This window comes from Leptonotus elevatus, chromosome 15 (genome assembly GCF_054856555.1).
Source record: "Leptonotus elevatus isolate MCC_2025b chromosome 15, RoL_Lele_1.0, whole genome shotgun sequence".
Lineage (NCBI taxonomy): Eukaryota > Metazoa > Chordata > Actinopteri > Syngnathiformes > Syngnathidae > Leptonotus > Leptonotus elevatus.
In genome coordinates this window covers 1439111-1454638 of record NC_141253.1, presented here as the reverse complement: position 1 = coordinate 1454638, position 15528 = coordinate 1439111, and the positions used below count along the sequence as shown (strand labels likewise).

General features: G+C 44.2%; 2 protein-coding genes across 12 annotated transcripts in view; one reads left to right on the top strand and one right to left on the bottom strand.

Moving 5' to 3' along the window:
- ntng2b (netrin g2b) overlaps window positions 1-15528 on the bottom strand; it is a 71477-nt gene that overhangs the window by 20120 nt on the left and 35829 nt on the right. For all 11 annotated transcript variants that reach the window (XR_015097311.1, XM_086097526.1, XM_086097533.1 and 8 more), the window contains exons 4-5: window positions 6620-6792; window positions 3692-3721 (exon numbers count right to left, since the gene is read on the bottom strand). Coding sequence is in view for 10 of the 11 variants with exons in the window: in XM_086097526.1 (XP_085953652.1) it covers window positions 3692-3721; window positions 6620-6792 (203 nt within the window). In the remaining variant the exon portion in view is untranslated. The remainder of the gene's footprint in view (window positions 1-3691; window positions 3722-6619; window positions 6793-15528) is intronic.
- dolpp1 (dolichyldiphosphatase 1) overlaps window positions 1-15528 on the top strand; it is a 62379-nt gene that overhangs the window by 37246 nt on the left and 9605 nt on the right. The gene's annotated exons all lie outside the window — the stretch shown is intronic.

Here is a 15528-nt window from a genome sequence, read left to right as displayed (position 1 = left end):
GCTTCTCGCTCCAAAGTCCGCCGGGATTGGGAACCTCCCGCTCACCCGCCATCCAGCACGATAGAAAATGCATCGAAGGACCTACCATATGCTTATATTGTGTTTTCGTAAATAGGTTATGGCAATGAAAGCGGATTTATTGCGCGGTGATTTGACAGGTGCCCGCCTGTCTGACTTGTGCAGATGGACTGTCTCACGGCGCACACGCACACGCACACACACGCGCACAGCCTTAAGTGAACACACAACATCGTGGGTTCATGCGCTTTTCCCCGCTTGCTCACACACACACACACACATCCACGCGCGCTCGCAGTGCATTTGCATATAATGAGATCGTTTGTTACGCCGCCGCGCCAAACGCCCGCAATCATCGCCCTAATGCCGCCTGTCACTCGCAGCATCCTCATGTCCTATTACGACGTTGAGGGCGCGCCGTTGATTCGGCCGCCGGCTAATGAAGACATTGCGATTCGGCCGTCCGCCGGTTAGCGTCCGCGCCTTCGCGGTGGTCGTGGACGCTGTTTTAATGTGTCACATGATTTTCCAAGCATGCTCCCATCATCCTGCTCCGACCGAGGCAGTGTTGAGTATTTAAAAAAAAAAAAACCCATAAAGGCTTTGATTCGATGGGCTAGCGGGCCAACATTTTCAGGATACACGTAAGACTTTAATTCTTTTGTTTTTGCAACCTTTCTTTTTGTGTCTGAAGTGTCCCAAAATGCCACATGGTGGCGCTACAGCCCCTGTCTAAGACAGAGCCGTATATAGAAAGAGTTTGGCCAACTCGGCGTGATTGGTCAACTGCTTGTCACATGACATACGGACGCCATCTTGAGCCATCTCTATATATGGCCTCTGGTCTAAGATAAAAGTAGCACTTTGGCGCCATTTTGTGGCTTCTTGGTGCCAAGGAATTGTATTGAAGTGAGGAAAGGAGCTTCTATTAGTCATTCCGAAGCGCAGTTTCATTAAAAAGTAGTGCTTTGGCGTCATTTTTTGGTTGCTCCAGGGAAATTTAAAAAAAATGCGACGGTGGCGCCAATATTCGCTCTTCTCGGTAGGACTTGTTCCGTATTACTCGCAAACAGCGACTAGGATTTGGTGACCCCGCCCATCTGTCCAGCTGACCAATAGGATACCAGCTCAGTGGTTCCAGCTCATCGCTTTTCACACAGCTCACCGTTTTTCTAGCTTTGGCTTTGTGACATTCGCAATGCGAGCCCAAGGGCAGTTTGACGTCATTTTCAGTCGACAGCAGGGGGCGGTGCTGGATCGAATGTCTGCCTAATTCGTATCAATATTAATAATCAGAATATTGCGGTTAGGCTAGACATTTTTTTGCCTTTAAGTTCCCCTTGAAGCTAACGTGAATGTTTTTGGAACCTGAGAAGAAGCTGAAGTATCCAGCCAATCACAAGGCATCTTTTGACAACCAATCGCACTCAAGTCGCGTCCATCCTCGGTGATCTGCTGACAAAACCGTCTATTTGCTGTTTTTGTGCTTTTTATGAAACGCTCTAAAAAAAGCTTTGGCGCCATTTTGTGTCTTTTTGCTGCCAAGGAAATACACCGAAGTGACATTCGGAGCTGAAGTCGGCCATGTCTGTCGGCCATGTCTGCGTTGGAAAAATAAGGTCGAGGTTATGGTGGATGGCGGGGGTTAGTTACGGGAATACGTGAGTCGGATTTGGCGGATCTGCCCATCTGTCCAGCTGACCAATAGGATGCGGCCTGGATGGATCAGACTCTCCTGCCAACCTAATCCTCGCGCAAAGCGCGCTCACTGACGTAAGCGGGTCCGCTACTACGACAAGTTATATAAGTCGGCACCAAAAAACCTCCGAAGGTGATCCGTAAGTCCGCCGTCTGGCACGCGCGCGCCATACGCCCCCACGGGTGTGCGCTCGCCGACTCGGGCGCACAACGGCGAAGGCTTGAAGATGAATTCCGCTCGCTGCGCCGGAGCTTAAAACAAGGGAGGCTTACGAATCTGCGGGGATCGTGTGTTGACCCAGATGTTGATGTGTAATGATTTTGAAAAATGCTCACAGAAGACGGCGGACGGGGGCCATTTTGCTGCAACAGGCTTATTTTTTTGTCTTGAATCTTTGTTGAAATTGATTTCTGCTGGAGATGTTAATAAGTGCAGACATGTTGACAGCCATTGTGCAAAATTGCAAAATCAAAAGATCCATCAACAGCAATCACTCTGAAGCTGGAAAACTGCCAGCTCGACCGTGTTTACATGAACATGTTTGTACAGGAGAGTGTCGCGATTAGGGGTGTCAGGAGATTACGGTTTTAAATTGTGATTAATCGCATGACTTCAATAGTTAACTCGAGGGGTGTCAGAAAAAATCGATTCGGCAATATATCGCAATATTACAGCGCGCAATTTTCGAATCGATTTTTCCACTATCAATTTTTTATGGGAATATTCAACATAATGTCTTACTTAGGGTTAGGATTTACACGTTAAGCATGGAAGAATGTTATATTCAGATAAATAAATACATTTTCATACAAATCTTACAGTGTATAATCAATTTATAGATTTGTATCGGGATTAATCGGTATCGAATCGAATCGTGGCCTATGAATCGTGAATTGCCAGGTACTAGGCAATTCGCACCCCTGGTTAACTCACAATTAATTTTTCGCAAATTTTATATCTGTTCTAAATGTACAATAAAATATTTTTTTCCTAAGTTTTCATACTCTTGTTCACACAAGTGGGGAAAAAAAAGTTAAACTAATAGAAATATGGCTGTTTTTATAATATCCATTTTTTTTTAATATTGTCTATTTTCTATTATTTTTTTGTAATGTCTATTTTATATTGTCTAGTTTTGACATTCTTGTAATATCTATTTTTTGTCTAGTATTTAAATGTTTGTAATATTGTCCATTTTTTCTTAAGCCTTTTGCTTCACCATGTTACGTGCTACTTATATATTAAATATAATTTGACCTATTCTCTCTATATTGTTGATTTTCCACTTAGTCTGAACCGTACCCCCCATGATAAACAGCGGTTCAGTCAGTCCCGGCTGACGGTGCCACCACGCCTCTGCTACTGCCTATGAAAGTGCAAAAATTGCCATCGATGGACTCGGGCCCACCCATTCCGCGTCGGTGCCTTCTATGCGGCGCGAAAAAGGGGCCACGTGCATAAAAGCCCGAGTCGACGTCGCCACTTTGACGCCGGCTTGTGTGCAAAAAGCTGCGAGACTGAGAGACTCTCCACAGAGAGAATCCCTAATCAGCTTCCCCTTTTTATTCCCACCTCCCTCAAGCCCTTCACCCGGAATCACATGCATATGCCGTTTTTTTTTTTCCGTTTTTTTTGCCTCCCCCACCACCGCCCACTCTACCAACTGTCTGCGCTCAACTCCCTTTTCCTTCAGTCCGTCATCGTCTGTAGTCTGAAAACTGTGGAAGAATTCCTCCTGAGCAGGTTTGTGTGATGTGCGGCGATGAAAGAACATGGCCGACAGAGGGGGCCTATTAATAATGAAGCAGAGATGGAAAGAGCGAGAAAAGCGAGAGGACTTGCAGGGGGAACGGAAGCGGGTGACTGCAGGGAGTGTCGGGAGCGTTCCCGTTGGGGTTCAAACTTGGAAAAACGGCACAGAAGAAGAAGAAAAGATATGCAGCGAAATCTCCTCTGCTTTGCATTATTACTTACTAGAACCGGAGGACGAACCAGCAATCGTACCTGAAAGAAGAAAAAGAGGAGAAGAAGATGAGAACTTGTTGACTTATGCATTGACTTTGCCCAAAGGCTCGTCTTGAGGATCACATGGAGGAAGGGGAGGGCTTGACGTTTTTTGACTGACTAAAGCGTGTTTTGGCTCCAGAACTTTGCGTTCTCGATCTGGAATTTGAACTCATTCACCTGTCAGCCATTTTCAAAAGCAGAGTTCGCAAAATTGCTGGCCGTTCGAGAGCATTAGAAATGATGCGTTACGGTGACGACGTGAGCGCCGGACCTACAAAAGGAAGAGCGGACGCTCTCGTTTTTTTTTTTTCGAGCAGGAATAAAAGTGTTTCTCTTACATTTTTCTTTAGCAATCAGTAGCAGAACATTGTTTACAAGCCCGGCGTCTCGCCCTCCACCGAATCTTCATCTTCTTCTCAAACATTCAAAACTCAAACTAATGTATGCAAAATGTCAAAAGTTGTCCTCTTTTTAAATATGAAATCTTTTTAAACGCTTTTTTTTCCCACAGTGTTATAAAAGAGGAGTTTCTAGTGCTGTCATGATCAAATATGTTTTTAGTATCGATTATTAAATTAATCGACTCATCGGATTCATTTAAATTTTACATTAAAGTGTATTAAAAAAGCATTTTTTTTTCACCCTTGTTACTGTTTATTAACCAGCGATTGGTGCTTATTTCGTATTTTATATTTTGTGTATTGTATAAAAAAAGAGGGATTGATGTTGTACTATGTTACCGGTTCGGTCATTGTTTTCAAAAGTAAAAACAGATGTTTACAAATGTCTTATTTTGACTAAACAGAAGATTCTCAGTCTTCTTTCGTGAAGGACTACAGAAATCAGTCAACTACTGTAAAAATCAGAGGATTTGGAAATGTTGACTTAAAAAATGTCTCCAAACGATTACTCGATTTTTAAAATCGTTTACTTGTCCATTAATGGATGAATTTTGACAGCTCTCGAAGTGTCATTACGTAGATAGTAACTTTGATTCATAAGACAAAGTGACCTCAACTGGAAGGAAAGAAATGAAAACGTGATATTAAACGCTTCCCGACGGATAATTGTGCTGTACGGAAACTCCAAAAGTTTCCGTGAGCCGCCACCACTTTTGTGCGTTGCGCTTCCGCCAAGCAAAGCTGCAAACATTTTGAATTTTTTAAATTGGGCTAATGGGGATCGGCGAGTGTAAAAAAGCGCCAGTGTTGCGTGTCGCTAGCATTAGCGCTGAGCTGAGGAGTAGAAACGGGGGCTGACAATCGGACCCTTTTTGTCTGCGGCGCTCGCAGGCGCAGGTGCGTTTGTGCCCGCGTGGCCGCCTGTGCGTGCCTCTTCCTGCGCACGCCAAGCGTGTCGCCGTTCGTTTGAAAGGACAAAACTGGGAAGACGCCGCTGCCCTAGATTATTATTTTATCATCGCTAGCTGTTGTAGCTGGCAGCCTTCTCCCGACAGGATTCCCCCCCCCCCCCCCCCACGCACTCCCGCCTCGACTGAGGTGACGCAAACCCGGCGAGCTCTGTCCAAACTTCCTCTTACCGCCTTGAAAATCATCTTGAAATATCCCATCGCATACGGTTGATCAAGAATTATAAAAGCAAATTCATACGAGGTCATTGCTTCCTCTTCTTCTTTTATTTTCTTTTCTTTTTTTTTTCTTTTTTTTTTTAAGAGCTCAGTATTGTTCATTCGGAAATGTCATCATCATTGCTCTTTTTTTTTTTCTTCTTCTTTTAAATTGCGGGTGGAGCCCATCTCTATGGTGTATAGCGCCACCTACAGCGGCGGAGTCCCCTCTCAAAGATTCGCAAAAGAAGAACAGATGGAAACGGGCAGAAGTCGCCATGTCCGTTTTTGCGCATTTTCAGTAAATTTGCTTCAAAAAAATTCCAAACAATTGGATGAAAACCCGACTAATCACGGCTTCCCCGTTTTCCCGCGTTTGATGTTAGCAATAATTGGTCGTCACCCGCTTCCTGAGCACGTGCGATGTCACTTGAGTCAACAGCAAGTGGCAAAATGTGCGCTTAAAAGTATTCATTGTACGGGAAAAATAATGCCATCCATCCATCCATCCCTCCATTTTCTGTACCGCTTGTCCTCACAAGGGTCGCGGGGGTTGCTGGAGCCTATCCCAGCTGGCTTCGGGCAGTAGGCGGGGTACACCCTGTACTGGTTGCCAGCCAATCACAGGGCCAATCAATTCCCGCGACCCTTGTGAGGACAAGCGGTACAGAAAATGGATGGATGGAGTTTCATTTTTTTGTTTTTTAAAAATCATTTTAATTTTTATTTTATTTCGTTAACAAAATATCCATCCATCCATCCATCCATTTTCTGTACTGCTTGTCCTCACAAGGGTCACGGGGGGTTGCTGGAGCCTATCCCAGCTGGCTTCGGGCAGTAGGCGGGGTTACACCCTCAACTGGTTGCCAGCCAATCGCAGGGCACACAGAGACGAACAACCATACTCACAATCGCACCTATGGACAATTTGGAGTGTCCAATTCACCTGCCATGCATGTTTTTGGAATGGGAAAAATAATGGGAGTTATGAAATGAATTGCAGACAAAAGTATGAACTTTTTGACCGCCGAAACGAGCCAAGTATCACTTATTAACCAGCGATTGGTGCTTATTTCGTATTTTATATTTTGTGTATTGTATAAAAAAAAGAGGGATTGATATTGTACTATGTTACCGGTTCGGTCATTGTGTTCTTAAAAGTATTCATTGTACGGGAAAAATAATGAAGTTATGAAATGAATTGCAGACAAAAGTATGAACTTTTTGACCGCCGAAACGAGCCAAGTATCACTTTTTTTACGCCGCGCCGACGGCATCCGAGCGTGTCGAGAAACAGACATTTTTTTTTTTTTGCGAGGTGTACGTACAGGCGTTGGGGGTTCCGTTGGGCGTGGGCAGGTAGGAGGCGGCCTTCCACGACTTGGCCTTGAAGCTCTTCCTGCAGCGCTGGCAGTCCTGGCCCGTGGTGTTGTGCTCGCACTGGCACTGCAGGTTCCCTTCCTGAAGCAGGCACTGGGAGGCGTGGAGGTTGCACTTGCACCTTTGCATCGAGACAGAGGAGCAAAAAAAAAAAGAGGAAAAGAAATGTAAGCGTCGCGCCGTCGTCGCAGTCGTTGACGGCGTTGTGTTGACGACGCGGGTTATTAAAAGGTTCCGTTTTTTGCCTCCGAGGAAATAAAAAAGTGCAACTTCTGACTGCTGCTGCGCGCATCGACTCATCGCTGCATGTTGTTGTTTGGAGGGATTGATTGAATTACAGTATACGCTTTATATGTTTTTTTATTTTTATTTTTATTTTTATTTTTTTTTATTTTTTTTTCTCTTTTATAAGAGCTCAGTATTGTTCATTCGGAAATGTCATCATCATTGCTCTTTTATTATTATTATTATTTTTTTATTATTATTATTTTTTGTGTGTGTGAGTATGTGTATGTGCGTGCGTGCGTGTGTGCGTGCATGCGTGTATTTGTTAGCTCACCAGAAAACCTATTAGAAAAAATCTCATACCGTTCACCTAAACCGAACACCAGGAGACCCGAGGGGACCGAAGAAAACCAAGGAAGGTGAAATCCAGCACCGACCAGACACCCCCCACCAGAACTCCTCCCCAGCCCAAGAAACATCCAGACCCCAACAAATCCAAAAAACATCAAATCAGGGAGCTTTATATATTTAGTACAAGTACAGTGCGCCCCCCCCCAAGCGTTCCGGACCCAATCGGCCATCAAGGCCATGTCACATTTGAAACTTATAGCAAATAATGTAAATGCAATGAATTCGCTCCCAAGTTCCAAAAACAGAAAATTCCTATCTTAATTTGTATTGATGTTAAAAAACACCCTGTAGAGTTTTTAAACAATTAAAAACAGGCTTGTTTTTGTTGTTGTGGTGCGATGGCATGAGTGGATGAAAAATGCGGTTAATGCACGCTTTAGTCCCGTGCTGACTTTGCATCGGGTATATTGTTAGTTTTTTTTAATATATTTTTTTTATTATTATTCTTAATTATTTTTTTTTTTTTTATTATTTATTATTGTTAGCTTACTTAAGGGGTCCTTTTGCCATGTTTATGGAAATAGTCACAGTCGGCGCGATAAATCCTAAATCCACGATGGTTCGCAGCACTGTGCGTTTTTCTTTGCCGCCACTGGCACCGCCGTCTTTCTTTGGGCCCATGTCGAAGAAAATTGGCGCGGGGAAAAAATCCAAACGCACTCGCGAATGTACAGAGCGCCTCCCGGGGGAGTATTTACCCGCTCTGACTGGAAATGAGCGCAACGTTAGCAACTCGGCATCGCTCGGCTTCTCTCGGCTACCCGATCAGGGTACGTTCGTACGCCATATGGACAAAAGCGGTATTGTTATGTCTGAAGGAGGACCACATTTCCTATGAGGGCAAGCGCATTGCGTGTTTTTTTGGCGTCAATGTTGATCCTTCCTTGACTGTCCTTTCATCAGGGGTAGCTTTTGACGTAGCCATACGTTTTTTTTTTTGTAGCACATTTGTAGTTTTTTGTGTGTCAGTGTTCCTCCCGTCCTCCTCAAAGTTGCTTCGTGCCAGTAAAAAATGCTACAGACGCCCTCGGGCCATGGCAAAGGTACCAATCAATTCGTTTTAAGTCCATGTTTCATCGGAAGAGGTAAGAAAATATTTTATGAAGGTCGAAAAGTTCCTTAGTGTCGAATTTGTCTTCCCAGACAAAATGAGGACGGTAAGGACCGCTCGGCGGCCGTCATTTTCACATTACAGAACCTTTTCCAGATGAGCGACTGGATTCCGATTGCAGTTTGTTCCACTGGAGTGAACCGCATCCGTCCGCATCAAATATTCAGAGGCGCCACTTCAACCTCGCCCCTTCTCGCGCTAATCCGACTTTTTTTTTGAAAAAAATTGGTGATCAGCGCCGGACTTTACGTCGATATGCTGTTTTTGTTTTTCCTTCCAATGAATTAGTCCCGCTTTCTGTCTGACAGGACGCGCAAGGCAGAATCCCCATCAGGCAGCTGTCTCGCCTTCACCGCTGAAGGACACGAGCTGTCCACGTAAACGACAAGGGAAATTGAACGTCTCTTTTTTTGTGGGGGGGGGGGGGGTCGCTTTGATCCTAGCGTGAACACGAGGGTCGCTTGAGCGTTTGGCGAAATGAGACAGGGTGTGTTTCCGAACGGACCGGGAGGCGACAAACGCCGGCGCTGAGTGAGTGACGGCGGCTGACATACCGCCGCGTCTTATCTTCTAAAACTGACCAACCGTTCTTTTTTCAAAAAGTGGAAGGCGCCATGTCGAGGTTTTGACTGCGTTGCCTGTCGCAAAGATTTGCAGAGAATCCTTCTTGATCGCCAGCGATTCGCTTTAAGCACACTTAAAACTTATTAAAACAAAAACTTTTGTTCCCTTCAAGTGTTTCCGACATTTTGACAATTCTAAAACGGACACAAGAAATTTCATGCGTAGCGTGATGCTAACCTATTTAGCGAAACACCAAATGCTGGCTAATGTAAATTAGCGTAGATGCTATGCTAGTTGTGAACCTTCAAGCGTCGAGTCCGAGGTCCGTCCTTTATTTAATCTTGTGAGAATTGCTTATCCTGTCGATTATTCCATCGAATAACCGACGGAATAACCAACGCTTAACGTCCTGATGGGTCTGCGGACGGGAAATGTCGGCGCGGATGCCGTAACGATTCGGGGGCAAACATTTTTTGCGTCGACCTATTTTTGTGTTCGACTTTGGCGACTTTTCAGACACGTCGACCCAATTTTTGGAAACCCAGCGGTTCCGCTGATCTCTCACGCTTTCACGACGCTCTCGACTTTCCAAAGCGCCTCCGTCTGGTCTGGTCGATCTCGTTGGAATGACGGCTGGCGGTGGGATTTCTCCACATCCTCGCTCTTAAGGCCCCCCCCCCACACACGCACGTAAAACATGGCTGTGATCACATGTTAATGTGCAACGATTTCAGCTTTTGTCGTTGAGGAGTTGCCAAATTTAGGGCGGGATCCCGGCGTAAACTATTTACTCGGAGTTCCAAAGAGACCCGCCGAGTTGTCGTCTTTCTTTTTGTGTCGACACAAAAAATGTGATGGCGCACATTTGTGAGCTGTCATTCGCATCTCGTCGGATTTTTGTGCTCTTGTCAGGCGGGAAAGGACGCACGCCCGCGGGACGAGCCTGCGCCTGCGCCCTCTGGTTAAGGTTGGTTTTTAGATGAATCGCACCGAACCGTCAAATGTGAGATGAGACGTACTTTGTTTATCGTCTCCCAAAATGGCGGAATGCAGTGGATCCCTGTTTATGGCGGGGCCTTGGACCGTACGTCCCAGGCTCACCGATGATAGGTAAAAACCTGAGAGAGGACTTTTTTTTTTTTAACACACAAACTTATTAAAACTCTTTTTAAAGTAGTAAAACAGTCAAATTGCAACTTCTCTGCTTTAAGTGACATCAGAGCGCAAACAAGCTAATTTTTAGCCATGCTTCGTTCTCTGCCTCCCTCTTGACTTAACTCTCATAACGGATGCAAATGTTCATTTCTAGTCAATTTTATCGTAATATCAACGAATCCTTGAAATTTTTGAATTTTGGACTTGCCTATTTCCCGCCCCCCCCAAAAAAGGTAATAATTAGGGAGGGGATGCATGATAATCAGTGTCCGCTAATTATCAGCAATGATCGACCGATTTGACGTCAAAATGGATAACAAAGAAATCCGCTGATAATTATCGGCAATTATCGACCAATAAAATGTCTCTTCGTGGTTGCTTTACGGAATGTATTTGTAGGACTCGAAAGTATATTTGTATTCAAGTTCATTCGATCAATTATCGGCTTACTTATCGGTCATCGACATCGGCGCAAATTTTTGGTTTATCGCATCGGTGGGAAATAGCATTATTGTGCCATAATATAGCCGCGGCGTGAACAACGAAATCAAAGAGCGCGTGGGTTCACCGTAACCGCGGTGACACGACTTGACGACGTTGGAACAACACCTGACCAATGAATGGGTTCGCTGGCCTGCCACTCGTATCCTTTAAGTCCCGACTCGGCTTTTGAGCACGCGCCTCTGTGAAGTCGCGTCAGCGGCGGCTGCGTCTTTAATGATGGCGCCGGCCGCTGCCTGTTTTTAGACGGGCAGCGGCGTAGCAATTACGGGTATAAATAAGAAGAAAGATAAACAGACATCAAAGGGGGGGGGGGGAGTCGTGTGGCGGCGAAGCCCGAGAAAGCAGCTGGAAGCGGCCGTTAATGGGGGCCTTTACTGTCTCTTTACTGTAGTCGCCGATTCCAGATTGCGCCGTCCCTCGGCGGGGGGGAGCGCCATCGCTAACCGCCATCGCTAACCGCCCGCTCGTCCTTGTGTTTTTCTCTCCAAGTCTGCCCGCAAACTTCTGCTGTGCCTGCTTTTTTACTCTTCGTGTCATATCTTTTCTGCTTTGATTGTCTGTAGCCCCGAAGCGATGCGACGACTGCGAAATGCTCCGCTGCTTTCTTTCGGCAGTAGCAAATTGGAGGGGGGGGGGGTGGTGGGGGTTGGGGGGGTGTTTGGCTGAGCCGCCAGTACGGCGCTCGCCGAGGAACGAGGGGACTGTATTGGGACTAGAAGAGTTTTGAACTTTTCATTACAGCTCGCTTTTATTTTGTTTTGACTTTCAAATAAATTTGGGCTGTCAAAATGAAAGCGTTAAAAACATTGAACTCGGCGAGCAGACAAACTCGGAGGAGTCTTGGCATGAACGTGAATAAACAAGACTGTAGGTCGTTTACTTTCTGGATTTACTTTCATGATGCTTTGTTGAAGAGCTGTGATTTGCGAACTTTGTCGAGCCAAATTCAAAAAAGCATATTTGGCGTCTCATCTCAGAGCAAAAAATTCCCTGCTCAAGTTGCTTCCACGGGGCGTCGCTGTAAGCGAGAAGTTCTGAGAATTTGAGTGAGGCGAGTCCATTTTGATTGTTTTGTTTAACAGCTGTTTTTTTTACAGAAGTATTCGATTCAAGGATCAAAGTAGAGCTGTCAAAACTAACCGACAAGTCATCGATTATCAAATTGATCGACAACTGTTTTAATAATCGAGTAAACGTTTGGAGCCATTTTTTTCATAGAAAAAAAAAAGGTTTAATGCAAAATTAAAATGAAGCCGATTAATCGATAGATTAATCGATTCTAAAAATATTCAATAGCGACAGCACTTGATTTAGTCTTTGATGATAAATACAGTATACTTCCTATTTGATGATTTTACATGAATTCCAAGATTTTACTCAAGGAAATATTTCTTACAAGCTTTGAAGAAAAAAATCTGATCAATTGCGATTAATTATGGAAAAATTGTGCAATTAATTAGTCAACATATTGTAATCATTTGAACCACGCTATTTTAATATTTTTTTTGTGTTTTTGTTCGTTTTTTGTATTTTTTATTTATCAAATTTTTATTGTATTAGTTTTAGTTTTTTGATCAATCAATCAACCAATCACCAATCAATCATCATTTAAGACGCCCCCTACTGGAGAGCAACCTTAGTTCAAAAACAGACAATTTGTCTCCGGTCGTTGAGTCACTCGTCTCGTGTTTCTTGCTGGTGTTAAATGTCACTTTTCCCGGCCCATGCGGGTACGCTTTGCCAAGCTCCACTAAACAACTTCCTGGAGCGTCACGCCCACCGGGGCAAGAGCAGGTGGGAGGGGGAGGGGGGGGGGGGGGTTGGGTGTCCCGCGTCCCGTCGCTAGCGCAGTGGGAAGCGACCAAGCGAAGCGCGGGAACCACGTGAAGCTGCGATCATTGATCAGTCGCACGCCTTATTGGTTTCAACTCAAGTCTTTATCACCCGTGCCCCCCCGCCTCCCCCCACCGCCCCCCCCCCCCCGCCTCACCGTTACCGCCGCCGTCTTCCCGCCTTGTAAATTCCCAGAAGCTAATTGGACATGACTGCGTTTATGTTGTAGCTTCATAAATTTCTGCCGCTGAAGGCAGTGAATCGATTTTGCTCAAGTGCCGTCTCCGTCTGCGGATGTGGGCCGCTTCCTCTCCATCCATCTTTTCCCTCACGTATGCACTCCCTCCAGACTCCAGAACAAGCAGGTAATCCATAACCCATGACCCCCCCCGCCCCTGTCCCCAAATCTGTGCGGGAAATTACAATTTCTCTCTTGTCGTGCGAAATATGCAAGCTTGGGGCAACAACCCAAAGGTTGTCGGTTCAATTCTGAGCTTCTGTGTGACCAATGCCGAAGCGTCCTCGAGCAACACGCCGGAGAGCAAGTCGCTCCCGTTGCTTCTTCGTGGATGTTAAAGTAGAATTTTGTTGAAGGTTTGCGTCGGTGCTAATTTCTAATTTCACATTTCACATGAATGGTTAGCATTTAGCGTTTTTTTGTAAGATAAAATGACATGAACAGCATTTTGGTGTTTAACTATACAATTCCCTTCACTTTTTGCAGTAAAGGTCAACTGTGACCGGCAAAGCCAACTTTGACGTGAGCACGCTTTGGCTCTTAATTGCAGAACTGAGACGACCCTGAGATGCGTTTTCCGATTGTCGCAGCATTACAAGTTGGAAAACAAAAAAAAAGTTTCGCTTTAAAAGCATGCACAATATGATATTTTTAAACCTTTTGTTGGGTAGTACGGGGAACGTGCCGGTGCTGTACCGGGAAAAAAATCTGAATCTGAATATCTGACTCTTTTTTTTTTTTTTTTTTGCTAGCTGCCTGCAACCTACTTTTTTGGCTCCCAACTTGAGCTGCTGCTATCGAATTTGTTGGTATTCACAATAATCCAATGAAAGATATATTTGTTTTGCTTGCTTCACAGACGTGAAAATAACACGTTTCACTCAATAATAAATGACAAACAAATACACGCACGCACGCACGCACATACACATACTCACCCACACACACACAAAAAAAAAAAAAAATATATATATATATATATAAAAAAATAATAATAATAAAAGAGCAATGATGATACATTTCCGAATGAACAATACTGAGCTCTTAAAAAATAAGAAAAAAAAATAAAAAAATAAAAACTAATAATAATAATAAATGACCAATTGTTTTTCATTTATTAGATGAAATTCAATTTAAACCGTGTAGCAAACTGTATTGTTCCCTAATCCGACCCAACACAACTAGTATACATTCATGATACAGAATTTTGCCCGAGTGGAAAGTTCTGTTTTCCCGCAAAAACATTCAAATGACCTTGTCAGACCTTGCAGTCCGTGCTACCTCACGTGCTCATCGTTTTTCCTGTGTGACATCGTTCATTATTCTCGCACAATTTCACTCATCTAAAAAGTGCGTTTGCATCGGAGATTATAAACCAGATATATACTCGACATACTTCAGATGGAGAGGGCGGCGGCCATCAATTATTTACGGCAGAGTCCGTAAATGGCAGTGGCGTGCGTGCCTCGCACGGGCTCTCCGATTGGTCGGATTGTGTGCGGAGACGCCGGCCCCGCTTTAAGCCACCAGCGTTGTCAAGTATGCAAACTGCGCGCTAAATAATGGAACCCGGCCGGGCACATCGTGTCCTCGAGTCCAGACCTCAAAGGACCCGTGTCGTGAGCACAGCAGGCTACGGGCTGGGATGACTTCAAGTGGATTTTTAGCAAACAGGATTTTGTTTTGTTTGTTTGTCGTAAGATTTTGCATCTATCGATTCTTGACTTGTCCACCAGGGGGTGTCCATTTTCAGAAAATGTTACATTCCCGCTTTCTCTCTTAAAGGTGGTTAGGCAGTTGCTTCGAGTGCCTCATTGTTGGCCGTGAGTGCACGCACATCACAGTGATAAAGGCGGCAGCTTTTGGACTGGCGTGGCCACTTTAGAGCGCCCCGTTGTTGCGGTGCGGAAATGCCTCGCCATGGCCAGATGCAAATTTTCAACTTTTGAAAACCTTATTCAACATGCTTGATGATTTTTCTCATGTCATTATAAATACGCCGGGTAATTAAAAACACAAATTCACAAAACATGCATTTGACTAAAAAAAGTGTTTCCTTGAAGATCACGTCATACGTTTAAAATCTTTCCTTCTGTTACATAATGACCTTTATTTTAGTCACCTTAATGAAATTGTTGCTATTTTAGTTTCTTTGCTTAACGAGAAAAACATTCCAAGGGGCCCTGTTGACTTTACATTTTGACCAAGAGGCACCAAAAAAATGTGTAAGTTTTTGAGCATGTTGTGTGGAATCTATTGTTGATTCTGAGTTTTGATGTCAAAGGAAGTCTTTTTTTTCCTCTTTTTTTTGCAATAGATGATAAAAAAAATGTTAGCGCAATTAGAGGCCACAATTTTACAACTGTGGCATAAAGTCAGCAGTCAAGTGTCGTTTTTTCTTCCCTTTTTTTTTTTTAAACTTCCAAGTGCCGATAATCCTTGTTTAGCTTCTCATTGGCTTCCAATTGTGTTGATTTTAAAGCGCTTTTAAAAGCACCGCAGCCTTCTGTCATGGCTGACTTCTACAATATCTCAGCAGATCACATTTTTGCTCTTCCGGTATGTACGCCTGATGTTTTACCGCATGATTTTTTTTCCAGTATTTTACTATTCTTCCCCCCCCCCCCCCCTCATGTTTTGTTTATACAACTCATTTTGCCGGTTGCTGTTTGGTGATTTATTCTGATTTTCTGTTTTTGAACATCCTGCCTTTGCACAGCTGTTGTTGTTTTTCAAGCATTTAGAAAAAAATATATTCATACTTCATTCGCAGCCGCACCTGACATATTTTTGAAATGTTAGTCATTTTACTTCAG